The 15,595-nt window shown below is 47.2% G+C and overlaps 2 protein-coding genes across 3 annotated transcripts in view; one reads left to right on the forward strand and one right to left on the reverse strand.

Annotated features, from left to right (window-relative positions):
• Positions 1 to 15,595, reverse strand: part of CHST11 (carbohydrate sulfotransferase 11) — a 259,625-nt gene that overhangs the window by 141,479 nt on the left and 102,551 nt on the right. The window lies entirely within an intron of this gene.
• LOC122892554 (protein S100-A6-like) lies at positions 2,911 to 3,625 on the forward strand. The gene is made up of 2 exons (XM_044229205.1): positions 2,911 to 3,097; positions 3,376 to 3,625. Exons 1-2 carry the CDS (start codon positions 2,960 to 2,962, stop codon positions 3,508 to 3,510), a joined length of 273 nt encoding a protein of 90 aa, XP_044085140.1. The 5' UTR covers positions 2,911 to 2,959; the 3' UTR covers positions 3,511 to 3,625.

Consider the following 15,595-nt stretch of genomic DNA (forward strand, 5'->3'; position numbering starts at 1 on the left):
CGGGGAGCCTGCTTCCTCCTCTTTCTCTGCCTGCCTTTCTGCCTACTTGTGATCTCTGTTTGTCAAATAAATAAATAAAATCGTTTAAAAAAAGAAAAAGAAAACTACAGGCCTTTGGGCTGCTCAGGGAGTACCATCCAGCCCCATCACTTTACAGAAAAAACCGAGAGGTTAAACACTTGCCTAAGCTCCCTGGGGTAGCCAGCCGCAGAGCTGAGGCTAGAACTCAGGTCTTATCAAGTACAGCAAGAGTTAATAATAAGAATCATGACGACTATGATTTATTGAGTTTATCATGTGCCTGATGCCTGACAGAGGCTAAGCCTTTCTCTCACATTGCGTCATTTGTTCCTCCTAAAAACCCTATATGTCCAAAATAATGCAGTGATGATAATATGATTTATTCCCATTTTACAGTTGAGCCGTCGGAATCCCAGAGAGGGTCAGTAACTGGCACAAGATCACACAGCCAGCGGAGGGCAGAACACGCGGCACATTCAAACCCAGACCTGCTCCCAGAAAGGGTGGTCTTCACCACTTCCCCTGCTGTCCCTATGAGCTGCTGCCACAGCATCTGTCTTCCCACTACCCTCGACATCCAGAGCGAGGCAAGGCTTACTCAGTCAGCCGGGTCCAAATGAGCCTCCACTCCCCCCACCCCCGCCAGCAAAACTGCTCTAATACTCCACTTAACTTCGGACACTTTCCGAATCTGATTTTGCTAACAGCCTAGGTGTGAGCCCTCATCTTCACCATGCTCTGCAGGTGCAGAGCAAAAATGCAATCACAGACACGTCTTCTGCAAAGGCACCAATTCACGCAGTGCCCTGGTGCAGTACGGACCAGCCCATCTGTCTAAAGGGTGTTGGCACGGGACCATGTCTCGGTCAACACCATCAAGTTAGGGTAAGTGAGAGAGATACCCAGCTTCCTCAGAGAAGGGAGTTTTCCATTCCTGGAAAGACGGGCCATCTGCTTTGCTACTGTAGGGTACCCAGCTGCTCTGAAAGGCTACTCCGTCACAGCTCTCCCCTCTCCGGGGGAGGGCATCCTGTAGTTCTGACCATCCTGGCTTGCCTGGGACAGAAGAGATTCCTGGAACTCTGGACTTCTCCCATGCTAAAATCAGCAAAGTCCCAAGCCCCGAGCAGCACCCTTTGGATTCTGATCCTGGCTTCACTATTAACCAGCCCTGGGACTTTCAGTTAACTTCTCATCTCTGAAATTCTAAAGCACAATAATAATGCCTATATTCTAGGGTGGTTTGGGGAATTAAATAAAAACGTAAAATAGCCTGGTACATAGCATCCAGGACTATCCATGCGAAAAGTCGTAGGCCTGGATGCCACGCCTCGCTTTGCCACCACAGAGCCTCGCTTTGAACCAGGTCCCCCCGGGCCTCAGACTTCTCCTTGGTCAAGTGCAGAGATAAAACCAGTGGACCCCTAAGTTCCCGATGTCTAAACACAGGGCAGCTGGAAGTTTCCCCAGAGAACCATGGGTTCAGTAAGCCCTGGAGAGGGGCTGGAAATGGGGCAGTCAAGTGCAAGGGGCAGGAGGTATAGACAGAGGACCCGGTGGCCGTTACCCAGTAACAGAAGAGCAGGAGAGACAAGTATGGGCCCAGGAAAGGCTGGGAAAGAAAAAAGCAGAGCTTGGCTGTGAGACAGACTGCTCCTCGATTCCTGCCCAGTTTTCCATCCACCACCAAAGCCTGGCATCCTGGTTGAAATGAGGAGGTTTTTCAAATGAAAAAAAAAAACAAAAAACAAAAAACAAAAAAACGCCATCGGGGCACCTGGGTGGCCCAGTGGGTTAAGCTTCTACCTTCAGCTCAGGTCATGATCTCAGGGTCCTGGGATTGAGCCCCACATCAGGCTCTCTGCTCAGCTGGGAGTCTGCTTCCCCCCTCTCTCTGTCTGCTGCTCTGTCTACTTGTGATCTCTCTCTCTCTCCGTCAAATAAATAAATAAAATCTTAAAAAAAGATAAATATTATTTTAAAATGCCATCAATAAAGAAAAAATTAATAATAATAATACAAAAATGGGACACCCCCCCCCAAATCTTACATGGAAGCAGAACCAATGGTCTCTAGCTCTCCTGGGGCAGCTGTTGGAACAAAACCCTCTTGTCTCAGTAACCTGGGACCTGAAATTCCACACAAGGAGGGGCTCAGAGTGGAAAGAGTCCAGCCCTCTGCTGGGAGCACCTATAAGCCCAGCCTTCCGGGAGCCCTCTTTTTCCTTAGAGTTCAGCATCTCCTTCGGACCACCAGCCTCCCTCTAAAACACGAAGGAAGAAATCCCCTTTGAGTCACTTGCTAACATCAGAGCGTATTGGTGGTTTTGCCCAGGTTTCTGGAAGAAATATTCAGACCTGAGGAAAAAGGAGGGAGAGCGAGGAAAACAAAGATGGCGGCAGGGTGAGTGGGTAAGGTGCTGAAGGTCCCAGGGTTCTCGGATGTCACAAGTTGGCTTAGAATTGGCTCAATTCCAAGCCGTCCCCAAAAAGTGGAGAGGGAAACAGGGGTACATAAATCCTCACAAATAATACTGCTGTAGCTACTATATTAAGATTTTCTCCTGGTGCAGTCACTCTGGAAAACAGCATGGAGGTTCCTCAAAAAGTTAAGAATAGAGCTACCCTGTGACCCAACAATTGCACTGCTGGGTATTTATCCAAAGGATACAAACACAGTGATTTGAAGGGGCACGTGAACCCCAATGTTTATAGCACCAATGTCCACAACAGCCAAACTATGGAAAGAGCTCAGATGTCCACCAATGGATGAATGGATAAAGAAGATGTGGTGGATAGATAAATAAACAGATATAGATACACACACACACACACACACACACACACACGAATACTACTCAGCCATCAAAAATGAAATCTTGGGGTCCGCGGACGCTCTCCCGGCCGTGCGCTCTGAGCCCAGCGCCCAGCGCCCAGCCATGGTGTGCCCCCTGGACCAGGCCATTGGCCTCTTCGTGGCCATCTTCCATAAGTACTCGGGCAGGGAAGGCGACAAGAGCACTCTGAGCAAGAAGGAGCTGAAGGAGCTGATCCAGAAGGAGCTCACCATCGGCGCGGTGAGTAAGGCCGCTCCCCGGGCCCTTCGGAAGCAGGGTGAGGAGAGGGAGGGGCCAGGTGCATCTGACGCTCAGTTACCCATATTCTGGGGCCCGAGCCCACACAGCTTACTGGGACCATGGGTCAGTTCCCAGCGGTTAGTGGAGCAATAAAGCCAATGTCTTTGAGGAGGAGAGAGCAGGGTCCTCTGTCTGAGGGAGGGCTGCCTGGAGGGAGCAGGGGAGAGAATCGGAGGTTCTCATCACATTGAGTCTGGATTTCCCTTCTGACACGTTAGAAGCTGCAGGATGCTGACATTGCAAAGCTCATGGAGGACCTGGACCGGAACAAGGACCAGGTGGTGAACTTCCAGGAATATGTCACCTTTCTGGGGGCCTTGGCTTTGATCTACAATGACGCCCTCAAGGGCTGAAAACCTATCGGGAGGTGGAGACACCCTCGAGCCGGCCTGCCTAAGTCAAATACTCAAATACTGTGGTGGGTAATTGTTCAATAAATACCTTTTTTTGGTCAAAAAAAAAAAAAAATGAAATCTTGCCCTTTGCAACAACATGAATGGAAATAGAGGTATTACGTTAAGTGAAATAAGTCAGTCAGAGAAAGACAATTATCATATGATCTCATTCATGTGGACTATAAGAAATAAAACAGAGGATCACAAGGAAAGAGAAAAATAAGATTAAAAACAGAGAGGAAGGCAAACCGTGAGAGACTCTTAGCTATAGGGAACTAACTGAGGGGTTGCAGGAGGGGAGGTGGGTGGGGGATGGGGGAAGTGGGTGACGGGCACTAAGGAGGGCACTTGTGATGAGCACTGGGTGTTACATGCAACCGATGAATCACTAAATTCTACCCCTGAAACTAATAGTACACCATATGTTAATTTAAAAAATAATAAAATTTTTTAAAAAAATAATAAAATGTTCTATATCTCTGTGAGACTTAGTTTTATCTCAAGGAATCTGAGGCTTTTTGAATCCGCGTGTGTTCAGCACATCGGCACGCCCAGGTGGGTTCAGGTTTTGCATTTCCTCTTTGCTACTGCCAAAAAATTAAGAATCAAACTCGTGTTTGGAGCCTGAGGGGGTCTTAGCTCCTATCTGACCCCTCGCACTCATTTTCAGAAGAGAAAACGTGGCCCAATGAGGGGAGGGGATAGCCAAACTTTCCCACGTCCAAGGCCAGCTCAATCCCCCAACTGAGTCCCTGGCAGCCCAGCTCTACGCGTTCTCTTATCCACCCCCCTCCACAAGCCCTCAGCCCAACTCAGTGTTTAGCAGAGAGTAAGTACTCAGCTCGTCTGCATCGAGTGAATGAGATCAAACAACTGCCTAAGAGATGGGAGGGTTTAACCAAAGATGTTTTTTCTGCAAAAGGGGTTACCAGGCCAAACCACTTAGCAAAAGAACAAAAAAGACAAGTTCAAAGTTGGTTAGCTCACAAAACATCCTCAAAATCACTTCATTGGCTTTCTCAGTCAAAGGAATGAAAACAAACCAAAACATAAGGCAAAATTACTAGGATCCATTCTTGAGGAACGGTGATGTGCCCAAAATGAATTCTAGAAACACTCAGTAAACATTAGCTTTTTATTATGTCCCTCCTCTACTCCTCACCACCAACGTGGAGGCGGGTGACAGTACACCCATTTTAAAGACAAGGAAACTGAGGTTCAGAGATGCTGAAAAATTTCCCCGATGACACACTAGTGAGTGGCAGAGCTGGGATTCCAACCCACATTTCTGTGGATGCAAACCCTGAGTGCTCTCTCCCACTCCTCTGAAATGAGACTTGTTACAGCTTACAGAGGTGGGAACTGGGAGAGGCCAGGCAAAAAGGCAGTCCTGAGTACTGACCCAGTGTCCTCCAACTGCCCAGGCTTTGAGTTTCATAAAACATTCAACACGCCTGTATTTGCAGGCGACTTTTCAGGAGCCGCAGAACGCTGAAGGTAGGAGACTCAGGGCACCGGGGTCCAACCTAAACGATCATTAATACTATTATCAAACTTAAGCTTTTCGATTTTCTCTTCTTTCCTTCTCAGTCCCTACAATAACCCAGAGCTAATCAATACCCATTCCAGATCTATTTTTCCTTCTTGGAGACCTTCCTAGAAACCACTGAAGAACACTGAGGAATTTGGGTTTCATTTGATTCGGAAGTAACTGGAACCCTTCTAATAGCTAACTCCCAGGCCCGTGTCCTTTCCCTACCGTAAGCTCCACGAAGCTCCTGCCCCTTGGCCTGTGGAGGGGGTGGCAGAACTAAAATGAATCAAACTTTCGGCAGACAAAGATCAAGGGTATAAATCCAAGAATTAGGTGAAAGCACTTGACATAATTCTGGAAGAGAAAAGTCACAGCTTCATCTGAGGGCCAGGAGATTTACTGTCCTAGAGAGACTGCAATGCTCTGTCCTGAAGAACATACCACATACACTACAGTACTAACCTGCCAGAAGAACAAGCCATCAAATGTGTTAGCCCAAACCAATGGCCTCTGCCATCAATGCATTCCCCTCTTTTAGATGATTCTGGCCCATCTGCAAAAACACCCCCCTGAGCCGAGGCTTGTGCCCACTTCCACAAAGCCCAGGGTCCCTGCCCAGGGGCAAACCAGCTGTCGACCTAACAGGTTAATGCAGAATCAGGCATACACAGGACAAGATGAGGCTTTAGAGGCCATCTGGCCCATGGCTTTCACACAAGCAAAGGGAATGGGTATTTATGATTGGGGAAAAGCCCCCTCAGAATTGGTTCTGAGTGACCAGGGCAAACGGCAGCATGCGAAGCTCAAAAATGACCTTCCTGGACAGTCCGTCGTGTTTGCAGTCCACCCGGAGAAAGCATGGAAGAGCTGAAGGGGGAGGAGGTGCCGGGCACTGGAAGGTTACGAAACCCCAATCCAGTGGAACTGACCATGTCCCCAGCACCATTTTACAGGTGGAGAAGCGGACACCAGGTGCGTAAGTGACTTGTTCAAGGTCACAAAGTTAGAGATGGGCTGTCTCCTGTCCTTTCACACCCAGTGTAGGTGTGATGAACTGATATTTTCTATTCTCTCCTCTCTCTCTTTTTTTTTTTTAGTATTTGTCCCGACCCATTAGGCCCTGGGTGCTTGCTGTTCCATTACCGTGTTTCTCCTCCTCCTGTTCTTGCTCAGGTCATGGCTTCCGCCACCGCACTAGTGAACACGGCCTGCCTCCTCTTTCTCGCTCTCCCCTCCGCTTTGCTTTTTATTCTTCTTCAAGGCACCTGTTGCCTTTTGACTTTTTATTTTAAATGCTTTACTGGCCACTGCCCATCGCTGCCGTTAAAATTATAAGCCCCATGAGAGGAGGGACTTGGATTGTCTTCTCTACCGCAATGTCCTCGGTCCCTAAAAGAGTGCCTAAATTCGGCACCTGGGGGAATGAATGAATGAACTAAATAATGAATGAATCTGAGATCTTTTCCCAAAAGGTAAGAAACTATACCATTTCTGAAACACAGTTAACCTCATCCAATGTCTTCAGAATCTGAGAAGTCTTCTGAGGTCCTTGTAAAAAAAAGACACACGTCTGTAGCCTCCTGAATCAGGTTCCCCCAGAGAGGGGCTTGGGAAGCAAGGAGGTAAAGGAGCACCCCAGGGGATTCATGTCTCAGAAGGGTTTGGGCAGGCCAGACCAGCCAGATAGGAGACAGGACCCACAGGGCACACAGACGGTGCACCTGCAGGATGGTCTGGAGCAGAGGAGGGGGAAGCTCGTCCCAGCTATGACCAGTGAGGGCAGCGTGTCACAGGAACATCCTTACCAGGGACAGGGCTGGGGGTGGGGGTGGGGGGGTAGAGCCTTGCTGTGAAGGGTGTTGGCTAGGCTGAGGCATCTTCACTGATTTGTACCTAACTCACTCCAAAAATAATTTCAGGCCAGAATGGGAAAACATGCCTTTGATTCTGTAGTCAAGATGGAGCCCTTGAATATGATCTTTGAGTTGGAGAATCACACCATTGGGGTTTTGCCGATTTTTTAAAAATTGCATTAAAAAATGCATATTTTTTAAAAATATGCATTACAGGAAATGTACCGGTTTCTCCACTTCCGGGTGTGCAGTTCTACAGCAGTAAGTACATTCGTGTGGCTACGTGACCATCGCCACCAACCGTCTCTGGAACTTTATCATCCCAAACAGAAACTCTGTACCCTTGAAACACTAACTTCCCATCCCCTTCTCCTTCTAGCCCCTGGCAACCCCTAGTCTACTTTCTGTCCCTAAATTTAACTATTGTATGTTCTTCCTAGTAATGGCATCATACAGTAGTTGATGCCTGGCTTGTTTCACTTAGAAGGTCTTCCAAGTGCATCCATATTATAGTATAAGTTGGAATCTCCTTTTTGAAGCTGGATAATATTTCATTGTGTGCATATATCATATTTTATGTATCCAGGCATCCATCGATAGACATGTGGGTCGTTTCCACCTTTTGGCTACAGGGAATAACACTGCTATGAACATGTGTGTCTTGAAGCCGTCTTGCTCGCGTGTGGAGTATAAACTTGAGGGGACCCGGAGGCTTCCTGGGTGAGCACACTGGCAGCTGGCCTGCAAGCACCTGCTGTGAGGAACAGCAGGTGGGCACAGGAGCCTGGCTGAGGAGTGCCAGGTCAGAACGGGGGCCTTGGAGCGAGCCCTCGCCAACAAGAGTCGGCCGGCAGCTCACACTTGAACCCAGTCTTGGAGCAGGGAGCCAGGCGAGAGGCAAGGGGCAATCAGAGTGGCATGAAACCACCTGCTGGGGTTTGGTCTTCTGCAGAGAAGCATCTGCATTAGGCATAAGGGACTTGAGTCTGGGTCTTGGGTTACACGATCCCCTCCCCTCCACCTACCACCGCATACACACAGACTGGGTCACTCAGCTTTCCCTCATGGAGAAATTCCAGGCCACTGAGGCAGTAACCCAAGAAAATTGCTGGAGATGACCCCAAAATGGAGATAGCAAAACCGAATTGCTTAAAAACCCAGCAGATTTCAAATTAAATACAGAAAATGTCCAAAACAGGCATACAGACACAGAAAGTTGATTTTCTTCAACTTGTTGCCTAAGGGGAGGATGGTGAAGGGTCGTAAACAGACAGAAAGGTTCATTTTAGGGTGACGGAAATGCTCTAAACTTAGATTGTGAGGATGGTTATATAACTCTGAAAACATACTGAAATTCACTAAATTCTACACTCAAAATAGGTGAATTTTATATCTAAATTATCTTTTAATAGACTTTAAAAAAATAAGTACAGAAATGTTTAAGAAGAAAACCCGTAAGATTAATATATTCAAGATTTTGACCTATATGAGTAGGAGATCTATCTCGCAGTCCTAACACGGGAGATTTAATTGAAGGATTTGACTTGAGATTATAAGTTGAAATCTTGTTCACATATATATTGGAGCATTTTAAAAACTTAACTAGTCATCATATCTCTAAGCTTGAGGTATGAGATTTATATTATATCCTAGTGCTCATTTGTTAATCAGGCAATTGAAGTACTCAGAAAGGACATTAAATGTATTAAATTTTAGGGGTACCTGAGTGGCTCAGTGCGTTAAAGCCTCTGCCTTCGGCTCAGGTCATGATCTCAGGTCCTGGGATCGAGCCCCGCATCAGGCTCTCTGCTCAGCAGGGAGCCTGCTTCCCCCTCTCTCTGCCTGCTTCTCTGCCTACTTGTGATCTCTGTCTGTCAAATAAATAAATAAAATCTTTAAATCCATTAAATTTTAAATGCAATTGAAAAGGTTAAAGGCAGGTTAAGTTTGTGAAAGGATCAAATGTTAATCAAAGGCCACCCTGAATGTAGCCATGAACACTTACTAGACTTACGGGAAGAGTCAGATTCCTATAGGCTACAATCCTAGACTTATAGCTTTAGTTTTGGAGTTTTGGTTTTTCCTAGAAGCTTCTTTTGTACACAGGTGTCACCTTGAATGACATGAAAATGCCCACGGTAGCAGAATTAACAAGAACTGGCACCTTCGGGCTGGTCAAAGGTGGGGAATCAGAGTGTTTGGGGTAAGGGAGAACCAGCCCCCCGCCCAAATTCTGTTCCCAAAAATGCGACAGCGGTAGACAAATTTTATTGTTGAGAAACTTAAGACCCTGTGGAAAAACAGAGTTCAAGGAATTGAAATTGGCAGTGAACCTAGGAAAGCCCTTATAAATGACATTTTATGTTCCTTTAAATAAAACAAGAGAGACAGCCCTGGCAGTACAGATCATATTAATTACATTCTACACCTTGAATAAGTAATTATGGGTATCGTACAGTTAATTCTCATTTCCCCTTCCTTGTGCGCTGGAGAATTTCTATGCTCTCCCCTGCAGTTTCCCTGGAATGCTTATAAATTTATTTTGCAGTGATGCAGATAATATGCCAAAACACTTCCTTCCCTGCGGCTCATGCTCCAAGTCTGATTTTACAACTTGGAGACACTGATGTCTGCCTCTGGGGTCTCCCCGCAGCTTCGGAGACGGAATAACGCGGCTGCTTGAGAAAGGACACATTCCACATAACCTTTATGCAAGCTGCTCAACCACGGCGGGCCGTTAACTCCACACCTAGTCTCTCCCTTCAAGTACAGAAAGCTGCTGGGCTCTGTGCAGAACAATTTCACTCTAATGCAGTTGGCCGGTCCTGGGCACCCCATCTCTCAGGGAAGCCTCTGCTCCCCTTGGCCACACAGGGATTGTCACCCATCCTCTGTCTCTCTCAAGGCTAGCTGGGCAAAACTTGAGCCTGCCCGGGCTTTCTCGTTCTTTCCCTTTTCTCCACCCTGTTCTAGAAGGCAGAATGGGGTCCTGGCTAAGAATATGGTGTAGTGGATTGAAGTGCCTCCCTCCCCAAATTCATGCCCACTTAGAAAGCCTCAGAATGGGACCTTATTTGGAAATATAGCCTTTGCAGGTGAAGTTAGTTAAATTAAGATGAGGTCATACTGGCTGGGGTGGACTCTAAACCCAATGACCGCCGTTGTTATAAGACAGGAGGGGACGGACACACACACACACACACACACACACACACACACACAGGGAGAAGGCCCAGGGAGACAGAGAGGGGAGGGGCACAGCCACCAGCCAGGGAGTAAGTACCAAGGACTACTAGGAGCCACCAGAAGCTAGAAAGATGCAAAGAAGTTTCTATCCCAGAGCATTCAGCCCTGCCAACCCCTTGATTTCAAGCTTCCAGCCCCCAGAACTGGTAGGGAACAGATTTGTGTTGTTTTAAGCCACAAAGTTTGTGGCATGTCATTGTGGTGTCCCTAGGAAACTAATACACACGGGCCCATGTCCTATCCAACTTTGATGATATACTCACTCTCTTGGCCTCGGTTACCTCTCTGTAAAATGGGGATAACAATACATCTACTTGGCAGGAATGGCTGTGAGGACTCTGTAAAGGAATCTGCAACAGGCGTTTGTAAGGGCTCAGGAGCCTATGATCAGCTACCGTTCCTGGTGTCCAATACCTTCTCTTTCTAACTATTCCCCAAAAAAAGCACCTCAAAATCCTCTTCTATTCCAACCGAAATCTCAGCACCGTGGACATGACATATACACATTCATCCACGGACACTAGATCGGTTCACAGATCAGAGGGAGTCGGTGACATACGGTAGAGGTCTAACCATCTTAGCTTTGCTCAAGACGAGTGTGCGGCAGCTGCAGGATGCTGAAGGGGGCTGTTGAACAGACACTGTGTGTACCTTTCCTCCAGAAGCAAGAGACCGCTAGAAAGAGATTATCCCCCACAGCGAAACACATGCTCCTAGTAGCGAAGGGCCAGAGCTTTCCAAGGCAGCCAGGCACCCATCTACCCAAACCCCCAGTTTCATTCCCATATGTCTAGATGAGTTAAGGATGGGAATTATCGTTTTAACTGCTCACCTGTATTATCTTCTTCTGACATTTTTCTGGCATAAGAGGCTAATATCCCCACATGTACTAACCCACTGGAGCCATGAAGATGTTTACAGCCTTCAACTCTGGCCATTTCCCTCTTGGGAAATGTCACCAAGGGAAAAATCCAACAGAAGCTCAAGAATTTATGCACAAAGATGTTTACTGTATTTCCCTTCCAATGGCCAAAAATTGCAACCACTGTAAAATGTCCAGGATTAGAGAAATCATTTCATAAATCATAGTTCACTTAGGTACATCATTAATAAATGACAGTATTATTAACTACTCAAAAATGATACTAGAAGTAATAATGTAATAATGGGAAAGGGGCTTAAGTTAAAGCAGCAGATTTCAAAGTATTACGGGGATGAGGATCCCAGCTATGGTAATATATACACCCATAAATGACAACGCATGAACACGAAAATGCGTTCTTCCACGCCGTTTATCATTTCTCCCCACTTAAAAATGATGACGTCAATGGCTCGCAAGCTCCAGAGGAACGAAGTGTTACAGACGCCCCTGAATGGCAGGGAAGTGCTAAACAAAGTGTTGGATTGTTCCCAAAGAGGAAGAAGAAAAACTTATCCGTGGCCGCTGATGGGGATCTCTTCCCCCAACGGATCTTTGACAAACGAGGGCACGATGCGTGTGCTTCGTGTCTGCATGCCTCAGGACTACAAGCTGCTTGAGTATAACTCGAGGTGTTGTCATCCAGAAGTGGGAGGGGGTGGACAGAAAACAGCAGCAGGCCCTGGAGAAGATCCCAAAGTGGGTGGAAGGCAGCGGGGGATGCGGGTAGAGAAGGCATATCTGTGCTCTGGGGGCAGCTAGGCTGTCCTTCAAATGTTAGTCTTCTTGAAATGCAGCCAGAAGGGAAAGACCACAGCAGCTGTAGTCTATTAAAGGTGCCCACACTCCAACCTCCCTCCCTCTCTCCCTCCATCCCTTCTACCCAGTGCAAGATGCGAGGCTGAACCTCACTGGAAGACACGCAGTGTAAGGAGAATGAACCTGGGGGGGGGGAGTAAGAACAAGAGGACCAAAGCTACTGTAGTCATTTTCCCTAGGGAAATATTTAGCATTTTAAGGCTTCTTTTTTCCCCTAAATACATAGGTAGATGGCAGATTAGATCGATCGATCGATAAAAAGCTTTGTGACAACATGGAGAGACAGAGTTCCATCCTTCTCCAGAAAGTAGGAACACTATGCCCAGTATCCTCGCTGCCACGATGAGCATGAAGGCATGGCCTCTTGGGATCCAGCACACACATCCAACATGAGTTTAGATATTAAAATTCTTCTCAAAGTCAGCCAGGCAGGATCTATGGGTGCAAGCAAATTAAAAAGCTGTAAACTTCTAAGAGGCTACAAGAGGGTTCGATGAGAAGAGACCCAGATGGGTTGGGGAGGGCTCTGGTTCTGAGCTTGCTGCCACCAACCGAGTGGGTGACCCAGAGAAGAGGGGGACAAAAATAAGCAGAACATAGTTTGAGTTCCAACGATATGCCATGCTGAATGCTAAGCACTTTAGGAAACACGGTTTAACCTCTCCTTCCTCGGGACCATCCTGAAACGTTAAGTGTCATCATTAAACAAAATAAGTAAGTGTTCTCCCTTTCCGCTTTACAGGCGAAGCAACAAATTCAGGCATAACTGGTGCCTGATGGAGTCTGTAGATGGATAGAGCAGGTAAATGTTTATCATCTCTGAATGTTGTCAACAGAGCTCTACCTGATATAGGAGAGGAGGGGAGCAGAGCAGACACGAAACTCACAGAAAACAGCACTTCACAAGGATGGGCCCATCCCTTCACAAGGATGAGTAATAATGGGAAAACATGGACATAGGGTTAAAGTCACTTAGTCATAGGACTGGAGCAGAGTCACCACACCTGTCTGACTCAGCTGGGTCATAACGTTGACAGCAAAGTGTTCAAACACACACACACACACACCCCACGGACTTTGTAGAACACAGTGGCTATGGCTAAGCCCCCAAAGGACTGGAACTCCTGCAAAGGCCTTCACCCCTCCGTGCCCCAGTCTTCTCACCAATACGATGAGAACAAGAAGAGAACGTGCCTTGTGGGTTCATAAGGGGACAGAGAGAGCGAACGCACCAGTACACCACCAGCCCCAACTCCAAGTGCACATGCTCTCACGGTTCGTACGTTCTCTGAGATCACAATGCGTCCTTCTTCCACTTGGTAAAGCAGGGGATGGGGATGGTGACGGCAGCGAGAACCCTCGACTCCCTTCACAGATCCGTGCCTCCCCCATCCTCAACCCTCAACTTCCAGCCCAACCCCTCGCCAGGAGCGTGTTCCCTCTCCTTTTCTTTCCTTCTTCCTCCTTCTCTTTTCCTCCCTCCCTCTCCTGTCTCAATCTCCTGCAAGTTTGATGCTTTGTTTTCCAAGCCAAGAATGTCCCCAGGTCCAAATGGGCAAAGTGCTACCGCATGCAATGTCCCGGGGCCCCGCGGAGGGTGACCCCAGAGCAAAGGCTCACGCGGGGAGCAGGCAGGCAGCTCCAGGATAACAAGCCCCCTGAGACACTCCCAGGCAGCAGCCAGGCATCACAGCGCCGAGGACACTCGCCTCGGTGCCCCCAACAGCAGTGGATGTCAGGAAGACACCCTAGGGATGGCAGGGCAGACTGGGGTAGTGGGTCTTCAACAGGTTCAAGATAAACCCTTTTGTCCTGAGAATCAACCTCCTCCACATAACTGCCCCGGCTCCTGCTGAGGCCGGAAATCCAGGGTTCTTTGGATCAATGGCCTCTAGTAACTTGCCAGTGTTTTGCCACTTAAATAATAGCCAGCTTCCTCAAAGTTTGAAAAGCCACAACATCTAAAACAGGGTAGAATTTTCCCATTATCAAGCTTTTCCCCCTCAAAACTTTGTTAAACCATGAACCCAGTTATGTTTAAATCATATATAGATTGATACACATAGATATCAATAGTATTAATATCTGAAAATATTAATTTATCACCATGACCTCCAGATGATCTGCCAACGGACCAAGTCTGAGGTCATTCCTCCTAATAGAAGGGAAAGGAGGTGAGCATCCCAGAGATCAGGGCCCAGTGTCCAAAAGGGTGAGGATGCCAGGAAGCCTGGATTCGGAAGAGGTTCTACCCGGAAAAGGCTGATGGAGAAATCCTTCCTGGATGTCCAAAGTCAAGGGTGAGGATTTGGCAGAGAAGAAGAGTCAGAAAAGAACAAGGACGGCCAGAAAGAGCAGGGGAGACACCTTTGCCTTTCCCTTCCTTCTGACCTCAGTCAATGTCAACACTCAAGTCTTCCCTTGGTTTTTCACGATGAGTGTTGGAACCTAAAATTCTGAGTTGTTCACTCGATCAGGCTCCCCCTAAGAAATACAAAAATCTCTCTTCTTCCAAGTGAAGCAGGGAGATTCTGAAGGCCGAGGACCCATGTCTTGACAAAAATCGTCCTGGTTCCCAGGCCAGCTCTGTCATAGAAGCAGAACGGAACACGAGTACGGAGGTAAAGAACTGGGTTCTCGACGCTACCAGGAAGCTCTTCGTGGGGCCCAATTCTGGCCCTGCTGTAGAGGTGGGAGGCTCAGTGACATATTTACCTACCACTCTCTGATCGCATCTGATGCCAGCCTTCTCTTACTTTATCCAAAATCTATATGTCTGTGGGGCACTGAGGGCTTAAAACTCCAACTGAAGGGCAGGTGAATAGGGAATGGGTAAAATACATAGGGGTGGGGGGGGCACCTGGGTGGCTCAGTGGGTTAAGCCTCTGCCTTTGGCTCAGGTCATGATCCCAGGGTCCTGGGATCGAGCCCCACATTGGGCTCTCTGCTCAGCAGGAGCCTGCTTCCCCCACTCTCTCTGCCTACTTGTGATCTCTCTCCCTCTGTCAAATGAATAAATAAAATCTTTAAAAAAAAAAAAGAAATACACAGAGGGGATTAAGAGTACACTTATCTTGATGAGCTCTGAGTAATCTAGATTGTACACTTGAAACGAATATAACGCTGTATATTAACTACACTGAAATTTAAAAGAAATTTTTTAAAATAGTAAAATAAAATAACACTGAAAATAAGAAATCAAGTCTCATGGTATTTGGAAACAGGCAGGGTAATGTCCCACCTAACTGACCTAATTAACCTTTTTTTTTAACATCCTGAACTTTACTATACCAGCCTGCACATACAGTCAAAGCTGTTCGCTTTTCTGTGGCTAAACGATACTAGAAACGTTAGTCAAATCCAAAAACCAATCTTTAGTTTCAAATTTTCTTTTATGCTCCGGCTTAAGCCTGGAATCTTCCTGCTTGTTAACAGAAACCGCAAGAGACATTTTATCCGCCAAACTTATAATGCATGGGGGAGAAGTCACGAATGACTTCTGGCTTCGATTCCCCTCATGGAGTAACTGAGGCCTCGAAAGCAAAAAGCAAATGGTTTTATTCCAAGCCCAGGCCTTATTCTTCCAAGGTCCATCAGAAATAAAAAGGGACTCGTGACTCGCGGCTGATCTTATGTGACCACCGTCCGCGGACTTCAACTGCAAATACTGGC

The sequence above is a fragment of the Neovison vison genome, chromosome 12 (genome assembly GCF_020171115.1).
Source record: "Neovison vison isolate M4711 chromosome 12, ASM_NN_V1, whole genome shotgun sequence".
In the NCBI taxonomy this organism is placed as follows: domain Eukaryota; kingdom Metazoa; phylum Chordata; class Mammalia; order Carnivora; family Mustelidae; genus Neogale; species Neogale vison.